Below are 18,593 nucleotides of genomic sequence, written 5' to 3' on the forward strand. Positions count from 1 at the left end.
CACTTGAGGTCTGAGAGACTGACACTCTGTATATATAACAAACAAAATGCTAAACAGTTGCTGAAATGCAGCCTCAGAACCTATATGTGGCATAGGTCACATTAATTAGCTATAAGCTTCCTGTGGTAGGCAACATCAATCACTATTCAAGAGGTAGTCTCTTTTTCCATTTTGCACATTGCTATTTTAGCTTGTACCCACATATGATTCAAGCTCAATATGAGGCAGTAGAATGTGGACTCTCTAAGTCTTCTTAAGGGCCATTAGCTTAGGACTTCATTCATTTTTTAAAAATCATCAAAGAACAAAGAAACAGGCTCTTAAAAATCAAAGTCTACCCCTGCGGTCCTCAGGTAGCCATACTGAACCAAAATGTAATGAATTTCCTTTTCTGTATTTAGTTATTAGCAATGAAATGAGGATTCAAAAGGAGTCTAATGCCAAAGATAAACTGGGTGATCCTTCTCTTTGATGTCATATCCCTTGTGAAAGGAAATTTTGAAATTTTGCCCTATTTTTAAGAGTTAAGCAAAAAACTTTTATGTGATCTTTGAGATGTAAGGATGCTGGTCATTTTTGCTTTCAGGGTGAAACAACACATGCCTTCCTCTTCTTTTATGACAGGACCTAAAGTCTTATCCTTTGTTATATGGTCTCAAAGCATTTGTTAAAGTCCAATTCACATAGAGCGTGTTTCTAGATACACATATCTAGCCTTTTCTTTCAGCAAGCTTCTCTACCAGTTATCATTTTTTTGTGAAGCTTTCACTGAAATGTTTATTAAGTGATGGCCCTTTGGAACTGGCCCTTTCAATTCCGTTGCCGTTCTCAAGCTCCTGTAGACACATGAAATTTGTGCCCTTTTTCTAACCCCTTTTGGTTTAGATCATTGGTGGCTCCCCAAAATGAAATTTTAAGCAATTATTTCTCTTGGGAGGCCTCCACATAAACAGAATATTTCTTAATCTTCTAATTCAGTCTTCAAGTTATCTGTCTCAGGAAACCTATGTGGAAATTTTATTAACTTGAGCTGATAAATGTGCACCTAATATTTGAAGAGTCTTTTGCTTATCCTATGGTTTCCCAAAGCAAGTCTGTAATCTAGTGATTCTCAAAATATAGTTCCTGGAACAGATCCTGGTTGGTTTAGTATGGCTACCAGAGGCATTATCTGGGGCCATGTTAGAATTAAAATTTTTCATGCCCTGTCCAAGATTTATTGAATCAGAGTTTCTGGGGATGGGACCTGCTAACTGTATTTTAACAACCCCTTCATGTCTAATATTCACTGGGATTTGAATACATGGTAAAGTGTATATCAAGTTCTTCTGGTATTTATAGTGATTTAGCCAAAAAAAATTCTTAGTCTCCTCTATCTCTCTCCAAACCCCCACTCAAGAAATACATATTCATAGTGAACTCTAAGCAGAAATTTACAAACAATTGCTTTCTCTTGAGATTTTAATTGACTTCCTTTATTCTTTTTTCACTCAATATCTTTGTGTGTCCTTAATCCTTAAAATAATAAGCCTTTGCTTAATGCATCAAAGATTTCTTTCTTCCTCCTAGAGAACACTTTTAATGGGTAAATTTATTCTAGCATTTTTCCCTTCAAAAATACTAAATTTTATTTTATTTTATGAAAGTATGTTCATCAGATAGTGCACATTTAATGGCCTAAAGTAATGTAAAACCAAGTCATAATGACAATTCTGGAGCCCAAATGTCAAAAAAAAGTATAGTTAGTAACTGCTAGTTTTATAACATTTCTTAGATCATAACTACTGCTTGGCAGTGTCAGCTGTACTAATTTGTATTTTGATCCATATTGCTTCAACAACTCACTTTCTTAATTACTGTGTCTTTCTGCAGTGAATCTTTTGAATTTAGCAACAGCTTTAGTCATTAAATGTGTGATGTTGTTGCTGACAAATAGGAACATTATTTCATTATATAAAATCCTACCTTCAAACTAAGGATTTTCTGCATCGTTTGTCAATAAAACCCATTTACAAACTCCTCTGTCTGGCTGTATTATTGATCTGATTCCTAAACTGCAACTAATATGAACATTAATCTGCAAATGGCCATAATTTTAAAATATTTCTGACAAACCACGAAAGGTCCTGTTCACAGTTACTCATCAGTGTCATGTAAACAGACACCCACTTGTAGCTGAATGGATTTGTTGTAAAGAAAATTCAAGTCATTCAATCAAATACAAAGTTGGGAGTTCCTTGCCATTTCAATAAACTAATATTTCCTGTGAAGATGATGAAAAACGAGAAGGCTAAGATGCTCTTGAGGATGACAGGGTTTTTATAAGCATCCTTTCTTTTCCACGGGGTCTTCTGATAGACTAGTGGAAAAATTGATTGTGACAAACCGTGTTTTAAAAAGCAAGTGATTTCACCTGGAGTGTTTAGTGAGAAAATCATACTTCAGTGACTCATTTGAAAAGATATACCTTAGCTTCAGGAGAATAACACTTGTGTCCACAGATAGTTTTAGGTTTTTGACACTTTACTGCCTTGCAGAGCTCATTACTGTGGTCCTTCATTAACTTCCGGGTTTTCCGGCATGAATGCCATGTTTTACGTAAGAGATCATATCCAAGAATGATGCCATTTGGCTTCCCTGGAGACATCCAATCAACTTGAAGGGATCTGCAATGGATAGAATAATCAATACATCTGAAAAGACAACATTTAACATTGCTACATCAGCTTCATGTACTTTCAAATTAATCTTCCAGATTGGTCAAAAGGTCCATTTTGTCAACAACTTCTTAATTAAATAGCTGAAGTCAAAGAAGATATATACTAATATGTAATATGCTCATATATGTTACTACCGGAGAATATGTTTAGAGAATCAATGAAAACTATGTAAGCTTTTGGGAGGATGACACATGGCAAGAGTCCAGTGATCTACCACTTTAAATTTCTGAGACAGGAAGAAAGTACCATTGTTTTGGCTAATCAGGACAATCAACAGAAAATTTTGGTTTCATAAGTAAAATTAGGACACAAATAATATGACTTCAGTAAGTAGGGTGGAAATTAGAACAGGTGGTAGAGCTAATCTCTACTTGAAATCACCTTCTCCTTTGCCTTCCTTTCCCAGCCCAGACTAGCAATATTTCACATATCTGCCCAATGATACGCAGCTAGAAAACCACAGTGGGAGTCTCGGAAGGTTCCTAGACAATTTCAGCTTTCTTGGCACAGCCACTACTTTCTCCATTTCTCTTCCTTTCTACTAAACACAATGTCTGGAACTTCAGTAATCATCTTGAGAAAGATCAAAAGAATCACAAAGAGGCCACCATGTTATTTGGATAAGCCGAACCGTGCCAGTAACAGTGTATAATCTCTACAACTACTTACTTAAACCTCTGTTGTTGGGTGTTTTGTTACTTGTAGCCAAAATAACTGCCCATGTGGGTAAAATCTTATCAATAGATAAACTTATCAATTATTTAAAAACAATTGATAAATTTATTTATAAATACAATTTATAAATATTATCAAGTGATAAATGATAAAATTCCTCTCAATATACTTTACTTTGATGTACCTTAAATTTTGACTCCTATAAACAGATTTGTTTCTCTAGTAATTCTTCAAATAGCATATTCAGACATGTTTTGTGGTAAGAAATATAGGAACTGGAAATTCCTATAACAAATAACTTTACATTATAATATTCTTGGAGATGTGTGATTCTTAAAAATTGAGTAACAATTTCATTCTAAGTATGAGTATACTTTTCAGGGAGGGGTTGGTATATAAGGAGGGCATAGGATCTGACTAAGACTTTATTGCACTTTCAGTGATCTATTAATATTTCATTTGTTGAAATGAATGAAATCAGAACATCAAGCTTTCCAGTAGGAATCAGCCCTGAATAAAATGATTTACTCTCAGGTTAATGCTATAGAACTTTAATTCTGCACTTAGGACTACTTGCCAGAATGATACAGCCTAAATGACACAACCATACTATCTTTAGCATTTTTAAAATAAGCTCTATAAGCAGAATAGTTAAAGTTTTTAATAAAACCCCAGGGACTTGGATATGACATATTCTTGCAATTTAGCATGGCAAGGGAAGCCTACTATTTGCAAAACACTAGGTAATGGAAAATAATAATTATTTTTATTCTCATTGCTTTAAAAAAAAGGAGTAGAATTCTGACTATTTTTACAATTTTAGAATTTCCAACTACAACAATTAACCAAATGACAAATAGTTATAGGGCATTTTTACATAGAAAACATTCCAGTTGGTACTTCAGAGGGACCAAGCTTAGTCCCTATACTTTAAAGCTCTTACAATAAAAATCTCACAATAACTCGTGTGACCACTTTTCTGCCATTGCGCTAAATGGTATTTTTGTTATACCTTTCATTTTAAGAAGAAATATATCTTTACAGGCAAAATTACCCTATCAGAATTCCAAGTGACACCATATATTAGGAATTCAATTAAGCCCAAACATTTACATTAAAAAGCAGCAGTCAAGATAAACCTTGACATTTTAATAGACTGCTAAAAAAATAAAATTATTATTTCATTTTCTTGGGGGTACAAACATAACACATTCACTAATAATACTCTGTAGATAGGAAATTAATGTCACCTACAAGAGAACAGTTTCATAGGTGACTTCTATAGTCACCATTATTATTCTAAGGTCTTTGTCTGACTCAAAATTAATTCCACATTTTCCAGATACCTCTTTTGTATTCACTGCATAATCAACTACAGGAAAGACTACATTTAAGTGACACTCAAGGGTCTGATTTTTCCACAAAAGCTGGTGAACTAGTAAAGCCTAGAAAACACCATGCAGAATACCACACCATTGTAACTTCTCTTTCTAGCAGAGCAGTCTATATTACTCACTGTGAAGTGAGACTGCTTATAATTTTTTAAAAGTTTTTTAATGTTTTATTTATTTCTGGAAGAGAGAGAGAGAGAGAGAGAGCGTGAGCAGGGGAGGGTCAGAGAGAGACAGAGACACAGAATCTGAAGCAGGCTCCAGGCTCTGAGCTGTCAGCACAGAGCAAACGCGGGGCTCAAACCCACAAACCGTGAGATCATGACCTGAGCTGAAGTTGGAAGCTTAACTGACTGAGCCACCCAGGCGCCCCGAGACTGCTTATATTTTTAGCAATAACATGAACAGTTTTGTTTTTCAGGATCTGAGTCAGATGCACGAAGGTAAATGATCAAAGAAGACTAGCAAGTTTAACAACCTCTACATCTCTCATTAGAACCAAAGAGAGTGACACTGAAAAAACCTTTTGGTTGCTGATTTCAAATGAAAGACATCTCTGAGAGACATGCACCATTATAACTGGATTAATGGTCTCATTCCTTTGATGTTTAAGAGCAAAAATAGAAGAAACATTCTTATACCATAGGAATGAACGTTAAATATTGGGGAAATGTGCTGAAGCTTTTTGGTATAGATTAGTAAAAGTTGCATGCTCGTGCAGAAAACCAACAGTGAATCCTTGAATGAAATATTTTGTAGATTTGTTCATAAAGTCATGTTTAGAGTTTATTGAACTCCCAGAGCACTAAGGACTATGATTTAAGCTACCTTAATAAAGTTTCTGATGAAAACTACTATATCTACGCATATTTTGATACACGAATTCATTGATAATTCAGACATTTCAGTTGGAGTTATTTCCTTTAATTAAGTCACATTGTTAGTAGATTTACTATTCTACTCTGTTACTACTATATACTACTGTGGCCACCACCACAATGATCATCATTTTCAGTTCTTACTTCAAGAAGTATAAAATAATAATGAGGATAGAAAGGAGTATGGGAAAATCATCTCTTTATCACCTACCTTTATACAGGTGAATATTAACATGTTACAGGTCAGACAGAATTTTTGTGAAGAATTAGGGCTCCCAACAGTACTCTTTAACATTTTATTCTAATATATTATTACCATTTTGTCAAAATGTTCTTATTTAAGCCAAAGGAAAAAAATCTTCATATACCTTAAGATATCAATCTAAATTGCTATAAATTAAAAAGTTCTGGATTCCTTGATCCTGTTTATGTAGACCTTTTTTTTTTTCCTATTCAACTTGGTCATTTTTGTCAATTATTTATGTAACACTCAAGTTCTTCAGTTGTAGTCCAGATTATGGCTATCATAAATGATCAGATACCTTTTAACATAGGACTAAATAAACGTTGCATGATGAAAATATTAACTCTCAGTTCTCAAATCAAGTAATTGAATATTTAATTATCTATTAGAATGTTTAGCATAACTTGTAATGGGTGAAAAATCAAAAGACAAAACCTGTGTCCTTGAATAATAGGGGATATAAAACATGCAAACACAAAGCATGTAAATGCTATATAGCAGTTTAAGTTAAGTATTTAAATGTGGTAGGCTACAGATATTATAAAAAAACACCTAAACAAAGGTCCTATATTCTAGACTAAACAATGAGGATATATCATAGGACAAATAGATGTGGACTTGAATTGCAAATGAAGATGGGAAGATTCTGGGCAGGAAAATCAACATAAGTAAAAGTAAGGGGTGGGAATCAGCCTGAACGTGTATGGAAGAGTAATGTGACCAACTTGATGAATGAATAAGCTACATCCAGCAAAAAAGGAGGGTAAATTTGAATAAAAGATAAAAGGTTGTGGCGTCCCTCAAATACCATGCTGAGTTTGATAGTGAAATAGTGACTGTGCACTGTTGTCACTACCAGACTACAAAGCCACATTAAAATTAATAACCTGACATGTTACAGTGGAAGAGACCAGGGCTAGAAAGGAAGGTCAGTGAGCTACATTAGTAACTCAAGTGCAAAAGATCATTGAATGGGGTTTCCATCTTGTATGGGGATTTGAAATATAGCCCTAAACTGAGGATGACAGATAATGAGCTCCTACTTTTAAACATGGTAAGTATTTCACTTATAAAGGGAATAGCAAGATTCTGTTGAACCCCAAGGATTAAACTGCTCTTTAACATTGACCCATTACCCCCAACAACCAAAAATACTGAATTCTAGGAGAGTTTGAGAAAGTAGAAAATTTACTGAGTATTTATTAAGTACCTACTATATGCCAGCCCTGTTCTTTATTTATCAGCAAACAAGGCAGATAAAGCCTCTTTTTTCATAAAACTTATAGTTTTCTGGGAGAAGAGGGACAGTAAAGAAACACATAAGTAATCATATGTCAGGTTGGTGGTCTGGTTCTTCTATGCAGAAATTTGAAAGAAGAGGCACATCAAGCCTAGAGGGGTTTCTAGGTGGAGGGAAAAGCTCTGAGGCAACTACGTGCTTGGTGTATTGAAGGGCCATTGAATCTATTAGGACTGGATTGGATTGCACAACAGACAGAATGTTGGGAACTGAGATCCTGTGGGTGTCAGGAGGGTGGGATGGGGGTTTGCTGATGATGTAGGATTTGTACAACACAGAACTAACTGGATTTGTTTTTGAGTGTGTTGGAAAGCCACTGGAAGTTTCTGAGGCAAACAGTGAAAGAGGAGTTATTTACATAATGAAGAGTGTCATCAAAAGCACTCCTGAACTCCTGTTAACATACCCTCGACTGAGGAAGGCATTCCAAATATGTCATGGAGAGAAACTGGAAGCAGAGAAATTAGAAGCACTTGTTTCTCATGTTTGGTACTTGTTGAGCTATAGAAATGTCTAAACTCAGTCTGCTGCTGTCCTTGGAGGATAGTAAGGAGCTTGGAAGAGCTTGACATTGATCCTGATAGTCATATAAACAAAGAAAAGGTGCCTGACTCTCAATGAGAGAATCCGGCTGGCCAGATATTGTCCAAAGTAGCTGCAACAAAAAGGTAAAATAAAGAGTGCCATGTGTCATGGATCAAGGAGCTTTGCCTGAGCCAGTAGATGCCTTGCAAGATGACTATCCTTGAGCCAGCTTGAAGGTATGCTGTTTGTGATGGCAGCCTTCTAGGAAGAAGAGACTCCAGCAATAAGAGTCCTTGGGATGCCCTACTCTGTTGGACCACAAGAGATCAGCTACAGAGGGCAGCACTCATGTCAGGGAAACTGGCTATGTGGAGATCCTCTTGGGGCCTCCCAAGGGAAACACAACTCTTCAGGAAAGTGCCACCTGACATACAGAGGACCTTGAGGGTCACCCAGTGATGGCAGTGAAATAAAAACATTGAGAGGAGACACACGGATCAAGGGGGATAGGAGGGAAAGAGCAAGAAGAAGGGAACAGACAAGCTGTGATCAGGCCTGAGCCTGCGAAATGGTAGACTCTTTGAAGCAGACATGAGCTTAATAATTTGCTAGAGACAGAAAGGACTTTTTAATACTTGATCATGAATCTTAATTACCAAAGTGAGACTCATAACTAAAAATAATTCAAAAGCCCTAAGATGTTTTTGAGAGGCTTTCAAGAGTCAAAGAGAGGACAGCCAAAGGATTATGTATAAGGCAGCAAGCAGTAGGCAAAATGCAGAGACTTTTCTTCTTTGTATCTCATTGAATTAAGACTCTTACAGAAACAGGTTACATAAACTTAAATGATGAAAAAGGTGAACCAGGGTGGTGGTAGTGGAAATGAAGAAGAGAGACACATATAAGAAGATTTAGCAAACCCAGAGGATTAAAAAAAACTCAAAGATGGATGTCAGTGATAATATGCAGGTGGTGGTGCATTTGTGAAAATGGGTGTTGGAAAAGCGATGAGTTAGATGAGAATGTACCACTGAAGCTTGAGGTAGTGGATATCACTACAGGATATCAATAGGCAACTACATATGTGAGACCAGAATTGGGGGGGAAGAAGAGGGCCAGCAATTTTTGAGACATCTGAATGACCAAAACTGTGATGTTTGAACTATCTGATGAGGAGGGAGAGTCTTTCTGTCCAGTGTCACAATTAATAATTGGATTTGGAATGGACCCAATAAAATAAGGAAATGGGTATTCAGAGAGCAGGGGACAATGTGGTAGTTAAGGGCTAAAGTGAATTAGGAAGAGGGGGATATTGCTGAGAAGCACACAGTCTACCTCAGTGACTGAGTGGCTCCTATTGGAGCTACAAGAGGTAGAGAAGTTAGAGTTTGGGAAGGGAAGGGAGGTGAGAAAATGGAGGAATGGATGGCAGTCTTAATAAACTCGAGGGGAGCCTGGGTGGCTCAGTTGGTGAAGGGTCTGACTCTTGATTTCAGCTCAGGTCATGATCTCAAGTTTTGTGAGATCAAGCCCTGTGTCGGGCTCTGGGCTGACAGCATGAAGCCTGCTTGGGATTCTCTCTCTCCCTCACTCTGCCCCTCCTCCACTCACATGAGTGCACTGTCCCTCTTTCTCTCTCTTTCTCAAAATAAATAAATATACCCCAAAACGAATAAAGTCAATATTCTATGAAGTCTTATTTTAATAATTGAATTTTTAAATGTTTATTTATTTTTGAGAGAGAGAGAGAGATTGACATAAAGAGACAGAGAGAGACAGAGAGCAAGTAGTGGAGGGGCAGAGAGAGAGAGGGAGACACAGAATCTGAAGCAGGCTCTAGGCCCTGAGCTGTCAGTACAGAGTCCGAAGCAGGGCTTGAACCCACAAATTATGAGATCATGACCCGAGCCAAAATTAACCAACTGGGCCACCCAGGTACCCCTTCTGTAAGGTCTTTTAATGAAACAATGTGTCCAATAATGAAAACTCACTTGCCATTAAAAATATTTCCTGAAAAATGAGACTTGATTGGATCTGTACAATAGTAGTAAATATACATCAAATGATTTCTTTCAAGATGTCTTCCTATATCCTTTAAAGACTCTTTAACAGAGGGGTACCTGACTGGCTCAGTCGCTAGAACATGTGACTCTTGTGTTGGGGTCATGAGTTTGAGCCCCATGTCAGGTATAGGGCTTAGTTTAAAAAAAAAAAAAAAAAAAAAAAAGACACTGATAGAAAATTCCAGTCCAAATTAAAATCTGTCTCTAATTGTCCATACTGGTGAGGAAGGAAGTTTAGAATATGGGTGAAGAAGACTTGATGTGACATATTATATCTACGGCCCAACATCCTCTCTCTATTAAGAAAAGAATAAAATAAATCATGACCTTATTTTTTTCACACAAGATATAAAATTATTGCTTCAGTGTTCAAGCTATCAGCCACTGAAAAATATCAGAAAGGGAAAATTAGGGATAGAATAGATTATCTGATAATACAAAAAAAAAAGCCATACTATAAAAAAATAGAGGCTTCAAAGTTTCACCCCAAATTTAGTGAGCCAAAAAGAAGAAAATTCTTCTTCCACAAGCTCTAACCTCTTTTGCTATATTCAACCCCAAACTAAGTAATTTGAAAATTTAACAGGATTTATAAATGATGATAGTGGTTTAACCTTCATTTAAAGACACACAGCCTGTGCTGATTTCATAAAGGTTTCTGGAAAGTTGGTATGTAAAAATATCATTTATATCATTCAGTAGCTTCAGGCAAATTTTCAAACAATTATTTGCGAATGCTACAAAGACATTATACCACAGACTCCTCATCAATAATACAGCCCTGAACTGATTTGGAACGGAAAAAAATGCCACAGTGCCAATTAAAGACAATGAAAGACAGGATATGTGCTGTCTCTCTGCTTTTCTTTCAACCCTCGCCCCTGGAAATGATGCATTTTGGAATACTAGCAGTAACTAATAAAATCTCTTTCTTGTTTATGTTCTCTCTCTCTCTCTCTCTCTCTCTTTCTCTCTCTCTCTCTCTTTGGGGCAACCCGATACATGTGAAGCTGTCAGCTACTGTGTTTGTCATATTTCAGTCAAAGCCAGAGCCAGCCAGCTCTCTACATCCAGCGTAGTCTCTATGTTCTCGAGGACCAGAATTAATGAATTAACTATTGATTAAATTCCACTCTAGCAAATCCACCAAGGCAAATAAATGAACTACCCAGGGCACATGTAGGCCATGGCCAGACATGTCCGGGCTATCGATCACTAGTTAGTATTCTTTTGGGATATAGAAGCAGCTGATGATAATATGACAAGTATGGAAAATGTGATGTAGAAACAGAGTTTGTTTCTGGAGGAGCAGTTTATAGAACTAGAAGGGCTCATGTGATCTTTCCACATTTGGGACCTCTGGTGTCTTTGGGTCACATACAATAGGAAAATCATTTATAAGTGGTTGTATTGTAGATGTCGTGAGTCATAAAGCCAAAGCAAAAACGAGTTGATGCATTCCACGCATAAAATCAAACAGGCTGATATGCTCTCTGTATATGTTATTAAAATACATGACAGTTAAGTGTTACCAGCGATTGTGCTTTACCAAAAATAAACAAAGAATCTAAGAAATAAATGTCTTACTAGAAACCAAATTATTTTAAATGCTATAGAAGTAACTCAGTCGACTGACATTTTTCTGGAAGAATTTCACATTTAATTTTGCCTGTTGCTAATATAAAAGATATCCTTTTGAACCAATGGCAAAACATAACTAACAAGTATACATTGCCAGATGTATAATAAAATACACAAACAACAACATGCACATAGGAGGCTAACTACTTTTGTGTTGGTGTAATTTTGATTAATGGCTTGGCAGCCCACAGCTGCTCATTAGAGTCTTGCCTTTGGAAAATGTTGCTCTTCTACGATGAATCAGTTTTAGAAAGGAAAGATTTTCCTTGCCAATATTTGGTTGTGAATGATTTCTGTTAAGAGCTTTTTAGATTTTTGACAAAAAAAAACAGGAAGGAAGAAAGGAAGGAAGCGAGGGAGGGAGCAAAGAGAAAGAAAGAAAGAGAGAGAAAAAGAGGGAAGGAAGGAAGAAGAAAAGAAAGAAAAAGAGCAAAAAAGAAATAAAGTTGGCAAAGGGATTGGAACAAAAAAAAAACATGTTAGAGAGTGACTTTCTGTGGCTGGCCAATATGGAATAAACCTATTACAGCCTCTCTCTGACTGATTACCACTAAAAGTGTACAGAAATTACAAGAAGCAACAACCTGAGGATTCTGAAAAGTTAACAACAGAGGCAGATCAGGAGGAAAGGTAAAATTTGAAAAAAAAAAAATTAAAGGGTGAATTTCTCATTGTTTCCCCTCTTTGATCTCCCATCTTTATTTAAAGAAAAAAATTTTTTTAATGTTTTATTTATGTCTAGGAGAGAGAGCGAGAGACAGCGTGAGCAGGGGAGGGTCAGAGAGAGAGGGAGTCACAGACTCTGAAATAGGCTCCAGGCTCTGAGCTGGCTGTCAGCACAGAGCCCGACGCGGGGCTCGAACCCACGAACCGCGAGATCATGACCTAAGCGAAAGACGGACGCTTAACTGATTAAGCCACCCAGGTGCCCCTTTGATCTCCCATCTTTAACCCCCCCACCCCCCACAGTTTAGAACTGTGCACTGGACAAGAAAAACCTGTGTGAGGTACCCCATCTTTCTGGCCAGGGGACAGAAAGCCCTTGCAAGCCAGAGGGTGTGAGGGGAAATCCCTGTTCTGTTTTTTTTCTTTTTTCACTGGCCCCTGCTCTGAGGATGATTGTGGTCAAGGAGCTGCACTGTAGCAGTCCTGGTCAAATGGGAATCTAAAATCCCAAGAAAAATCTATCTTTCTGACCAGAGGAACCAGGGAAAGGGGCTCCTGTGATCCAAAACATGGGTGTGGGGGGTATTCCTGTTTTCCTTCTATTTTCTCTGATGTTATTGCTCCCCCCCAAACAGCCTTGTTTATGTAAGATGTCAGGTAACTTGGGAAGCTAAAATTCCAAGAGGAATCATGTCTTCCTACCCAAAGATCCCACAAAGGAAATACAAGGTCTCTGGAAAATGTGGGAGAAATCTCAGAGAAGAGAAAGCTAGGTCATCTTCTAATTCTGTGTAGGAAGTAACACAAGTCCTGACTCAACTCAAAACCGCACATGCATGGTTGCTTTCCATGCAAAGGAAATCTGAGCATCAGAGCAAAGACTTTGAGATCTGAACCATTACATAATCCCCCAGACAAACACCAGATCAGCCACTGAAAGGGGCATGCATGGAGCAGACATGAAGCGGCAGAGCAAAGCTTTTGAAAAATGAACTGACTTTGGAGCCACTGAACACGTAAAGACAGAATTTGCAGTCTGAAGCTGACCAGATGATTACCTGCTGAAGGAAACAAAAACCTCATCCTTCTTCAAATTTTTAACAGGACTCAAATGATCACAACCTAATATTCAAGATGTCCAGGAAACAATCCAAAATCACTCAAAATTACTCTAATCAAAAGAAAGCTGAAGTGGCTTTATTAGCATCAGAGACACTATACTTGATAACAAGAAAATTACCAGGATAAAAAGGGATATTACACAATGATGAAAGAATCAATTTACCAAGACATAGCAATCCTAAACGTGTATGGACCTAATAATAAAGCATTGAAATACATGGGACAAAACAGATAGTTCTAAAAAAGAAACAGATACGCCCAGAATTATATGTGGAGAGTTCAACATTCTTCTCACAATATTTGTTTCTGAGAAAAGAGCTGGGGAAAACAGCGAAGGCTTTCATCATTCCGATTGCAGTGTTCCACTTTATCATGATTTTTAGCTTTTCCCTTCATCCAAGCTTTCCACTGTGCCTAGTTAGCCTGAATTTCTAGATGCCTCTGCTCAGCTTCTCCAGAGAATACAATTCTGATCTCCTCATAGTGGAATATGCCAGATGGAGCAAGAGAAGTAGACAGCTGGATACATACTGTGGAGGTGAGGAAATTTGAATTTTTTGATGGTTAATTTTATACATCAACTTGACTGGGCCATAAGGTACCCACATATTTGGCTAACCATTATTTCGATGTATATCTGTGAAGCTGTTTCTGAGGAGATTAGCATTTGAAGTGGTGGACTTGGCTAAACAGATTACCTACCCCATGTAGGTGGGCATCACCCAATTAGTTGAGGGTCTGATACAACAAAATGGTGGGAGAAGGGAGAATTCCCTTTCTTTGCCTGACTACTTGAATGAAGACATCAGTCTTTCCCTGCTCTCGGGCTCGGACTGGAGCTCACACCATCAGCAGCTCTTCTGATCTTCAAACCTTTGAGAGGCTACAGCACTAGCTTTCCTGGGTGTTCAGCTTTGGGTTCTGTTTCTCTGGAAAACTCTAATTAAAGGCTCCAAGCACTTTTTTGTAGACTTTTAGCTAATCCCATGATTCCAGCTTTGAACTTCCATTTTCTTCTTCTTCACTAACCTTAAAGGTTATAAGTACTCAGACATTGAGGTTTTCTGCAGGACAAATTAGTTTGTTTTGTGTCATTATCTCCCTGTGCTAACCAACACTTTGGTCTTTACTGCACTAAGTCATTTGCTACTCCTTGCCAAATATTGCTTCCAAAATTGTACTGAAACCACTCTTCTGTTATCTGCTCTGTCATTTTTTCCTCTTGTTGTATAATACCCTTTTTAATGTTTTTGCCATCCATATATATTTGAGTGTAAATAATCTTTAATCACAACTAAAAAAATACTTTTACTCTTCTATTATCTGCAAGAAATTTTAAAAAAAAATCCTGGAAGCACAGACACATATAGGCATTTGTTCAATTTCTAGTAAAGCCTACAGATTTTTAGCTACATATAAATATGTAATTTAAGACATATTACTTTATGCCATAAAGTCAGGAGGATGATAACACACAAGAAATTTGACAACATCCACCCACCTAACTATAATTCTTCCTTGGATTCTTTAAGACTGAACTCAAATATTGCATCATCCATGATGCCTTCACTGGATAATCCTGGGAAGGGCTCAGTGTTTTTCTCTTTATGTTCTTCCTGCATATATATAGACTTACATTGTGGAGGTTCTTACATTATTCTATAAACATTTGTTTAGGGAAGTATCTCTACAGTAGACTGGAACTTCGAATATCTAAAACCATGACTTATACTTTTTGATTATTTTTTCTTCTTATATTATGATAACCACAAATGTATTTCCTGGTACTTTTTTCATTTGACTATTTTCCCTCTGCATCGTAGGCAACTCTGTGGATAAATAGAGAAAATCTGCTGACAAGATTAGCAATTAATTAGCACATGTGAAATTAGACAAATGTGTTGGGTAAAAGATGTACTCAAGGAGACCAGGTATAAATTTTGCCCTGAACAGCTAAGCATCCAATTACTTGTTTGTTTTTTTTTATAATTATTTTTATCTTTAGTTCCCTAAATCAGTACAGATATTTTTAAACAGATTTTTTAAAAGACCTAGAAATTTTAATATGTCTCAAAATAATCCTTTACAAATGAAATCTTTTATAACAATTCAATTATTTTGGTCAGTGTGTGTATGGTGTGTGTGTGTGTGTGAGTGTGTGTGTGTGTGTGCGCGTGCACATGCATATAGCTAGGGCATCACCCCAGCATGATGTGGGAGTACTCAGATTTCTTTCTCTAGTCTCAGACTGATGTAAAGGGAAGCATAACTCTCATCTCAATTTTGGCTTGGGATACTTGACATTAAATCTTTTTATCAATATGATTGCTAACTTGAACTGAAAAGAGAGTCACTTTCAAACTATGGTCATTTCTCAGCAATAGATGAGCATAGAAAAATAAAAAGATTCTACCAAGAATCTGATAATACTGAAAATGGTTATCCAAAGATTATCTCTCCTGTTTATTTTATAGATATGTCTAGCTTTAGGGCGATCTGATACATGTAAGTCTAATTTTTTCAAAGAGATTAAGTTAGAAGGTAGTTAATCTAATAAAAATTGTATTCTTGGTCTTACAAAAGGATTCACTTAATGACACATTTAAATACAGAAACTCTTTCATGCATTTAAGCATTTGCTCACAGTTTACTAAATAAAGGGAAGTGAAACTGGGAAATCAGGGATATTAAAACTTAAATATTAGGTGATGTGACCACTGAAAATCAATAGCTAATAATATAAAAATTTTGATTTACAAAGATTTTTATAGCAATTTTTTAAAATGAGATTGTCACAGTTGGGATGAAATCTTTTATTTTAATGTTCGTTGTTTATGATCTGCTTTTTATTTACTTTTTAATGTTTATTTTTGAGAGAGAGAATGTGCAAGCATACACACAAGCATGCACACAAGTGGGGAAAGGGCAGAGAGAAAAGATTGGAAGATCCAAAGCGGGCTCTGTGCTGACAGCAGAGAGCCCAATGCAGGGCTTGAACTCACAAGCCTGAGATAATGACCTGAGCCCAAATCAGATGCTTAACTGACTGAGCCACCCAGGTGCTCCCGATCAGCTCTTTAGATTACCTGGCAAAAATTTTTACCTTGAAGTAATTCCATGAATTGTGGGTGTTGTTAAATCACTTGGAGTATCTTCCACAGTGGTGATTTGGGTGCCATTGCTTTTCACACAGGCATATTTGGTGCAGACTTCAACCTACAAACATTAATTTAGAAAAGAATAAATCCAACTATTTTCAAAATATAGACTACCAGGGGATTGAGTCCACCCACTCTCATTTCATAGGACTCTCCTATAGTTCCCTATAACTTCCTAGAGTTCCATGTATATTAATTTTTGATGTTCACTGACTGCATTTATTCAAACTCATAATATAATACAGAAATTAGCTCAGGACAGTTGATTTAGTAATGAAAATGGAGATGTTTTAGTCTCTAGTTCCAACCATTCAGAAAGAGACAGACATATTAATCTATCTGGAGCACAGTTAAGGAATGGAAGATGTTTAGGTGTCAGTATAGAAGCTTAATACGTTATCAATGCATACTGTTATCTAGATCTACAATCAGGTAGTATAATGATGAACTCTTCCAGAAGTCTTGACATTTTACAACAAATAGCCTAAATGGTAATGTGCAATGGAAGAAAAATGAGGTCTAGAGAAGCCTTTTAATGTGGCTGAGCTATTTTATATTCATTTGTTCCTGCTGTAATTGTATTTTTACCTTAATCACAGCCGAAAATCATCATTTATCCCTTTAATTCTGCCACCTAATCTGACTAAAAACTGAGGAGGGTGGAGTAACTAAAGATTAGAAATCGAGTTCATCAAGCATTAGTAACACAAAAGGCACATTCAGCAAGAGGCAGGAGAGACAAATTAATGTACAAAAGACTGCTAGTGCAACAATCACAAAGCGACATCATTCTGTTCCCAATGAAAGGATAAGCCAAAGAGACACTGTACTTTTTCCAATGCTAATTTACTTTCAGCATCTAATAAATAAAAAATGGAAGAGGGAAGCTGGAATCTTAAACACTAATACTGAGCTTTTAAGTAAAGCAGTTCTCTGGGTTTCCACTGGCAATTGAGAAAAGACAAATGTGACTCTTACTGTACTTAGTAGTTATGTCATTCTATTCAGGGGGCACTTTACACTTAAAGGGGAGTTTGAAGCACATTTTCATGATACTGTTGAGTTGTGTTCTTTATGTACGCCATATAGTATTTTATGTATGCCATATAGTATTTTTGTCATCTAATAATATTTAGTAGATATGTGGACACTGTCAAGGTCCTTGACTCTGAATATGTCCAATGAAATCCCAAATAACCTAAAGGGAAATGAGCTTAAAATGTAATTGCTGCAACAGAATTAATGACAATAAAACTTCATACATATTAGGCAATATTTGACTATATGGTACATAATGAGATAACCAAAAATCAACTCGAGTTTATTATGTAAGTAATATGTGCTCAATATTATAATGGGAACCGGCACAAATAATTTTATTGAGTCTTCACAATTCTATTTTCATCAGCTTGCAAATTGGGGGTTAGAGAAGTCAGGAAATACTATCAAACTGATTAGATATGAGATATCTGATCCAGGCTTTACTCTATTTTAGTTTTATCATCTAAATACTAGGCATAGATTTAAGTTCTAAACTATTTAGCTATATTCTGGGGCACCTGGGTGGCTCAGTCACTTGGGTGCCTGACTCTTGATTTTGGCTCAGGTCATGGTCCCAGGGTAATTGGATTGAGCCCCATGCCAGGCTCCATGGTGAGTATGGAGTCTGCTTAGGGTTTTCACTCGCTCCTTCTGCCCCTCTCTTCCACTCACACACACTCCCTCTCTCTCTCTAAAATTGAAAAAAAAAAAAGTTATAACAAAACAAAACTAAGCTACTTAGCTCTACTCAAATGATTCTCCAGAAAACTCTTATTTTGACTTTGGAGAAATGTGTCAATATTTTTCTTGTCTTACTAAGGTAACAGTCCAAGTTTCATCTTTGGGGTATATTGCATAATGTGAATGAACCATGAATATAAAGGTTTACAGATTCACATTAAAAGCAAAATTGAATTGGGGCACCTGGGTGGCTCAGTATGTTAAGCATCTGAATTTTTCTCAGGTCATGATCTCACAGTCTGTGGGTTCAAGCCCCGCATCAGGCTCTGTGTTGACATCTCAGAGCCTGGAGCCTGCTTCAGATTCTATGTCTCCATATTTCTCTGACCTTCCCCAACTCATGGCCTATCTCTCTTTCTCTCTCTCTCAAAAGTAAATAAAAAATTGAATCAAAAATGGAAATATATATATATAAATTATATATAAGG

At 36.7% G+C, this 18,593-nt stretch overlaps 1 protein-coding gene across 1 annotated transcript in view; it reads right to left on the reverse strand.

Annotated features, from left to right (window-relative positions):
* The window catches only part of USH2A (usherin), a 717,315-nt gene that overhangs the window by 199,176 nt on the left and 499,546 nt on the right, over nt 1-18,593 (reverse strand). The window contains exons 46-47 of the mRNA XM_077759473.1: nt 16,329-16,441; nt 2,468-2,666 (exon numbers count right to left, since the gene is read on the reverse strand). Coding sequence (XP_077615599.1) covers nt 2,468-2,666; nt 16,329-16,441 — 312 coding nt within the window. The remainder of the gene's footprint in view (nt 1-2,467; nt 2,667-16,328; nt 16,442-18,593) is intronic.

Source organism: Crocuta crocuta, unplaced genomic scaffold (assembly GCF_008692635.1).
Source record: "Crocuta crocuta isolate KB4526 unplaced genomic scaffold, BGI_CrCroc_1.0 scaffold556, whole genome shotgun sequence".
Taxonomy (NCBI): domain Eukaryota; kingdom Metazoa; phylum Chordata; class Mammalia; order Carnivora; family Hyaenidae; genus Crocuta; species Crocuta crocuta.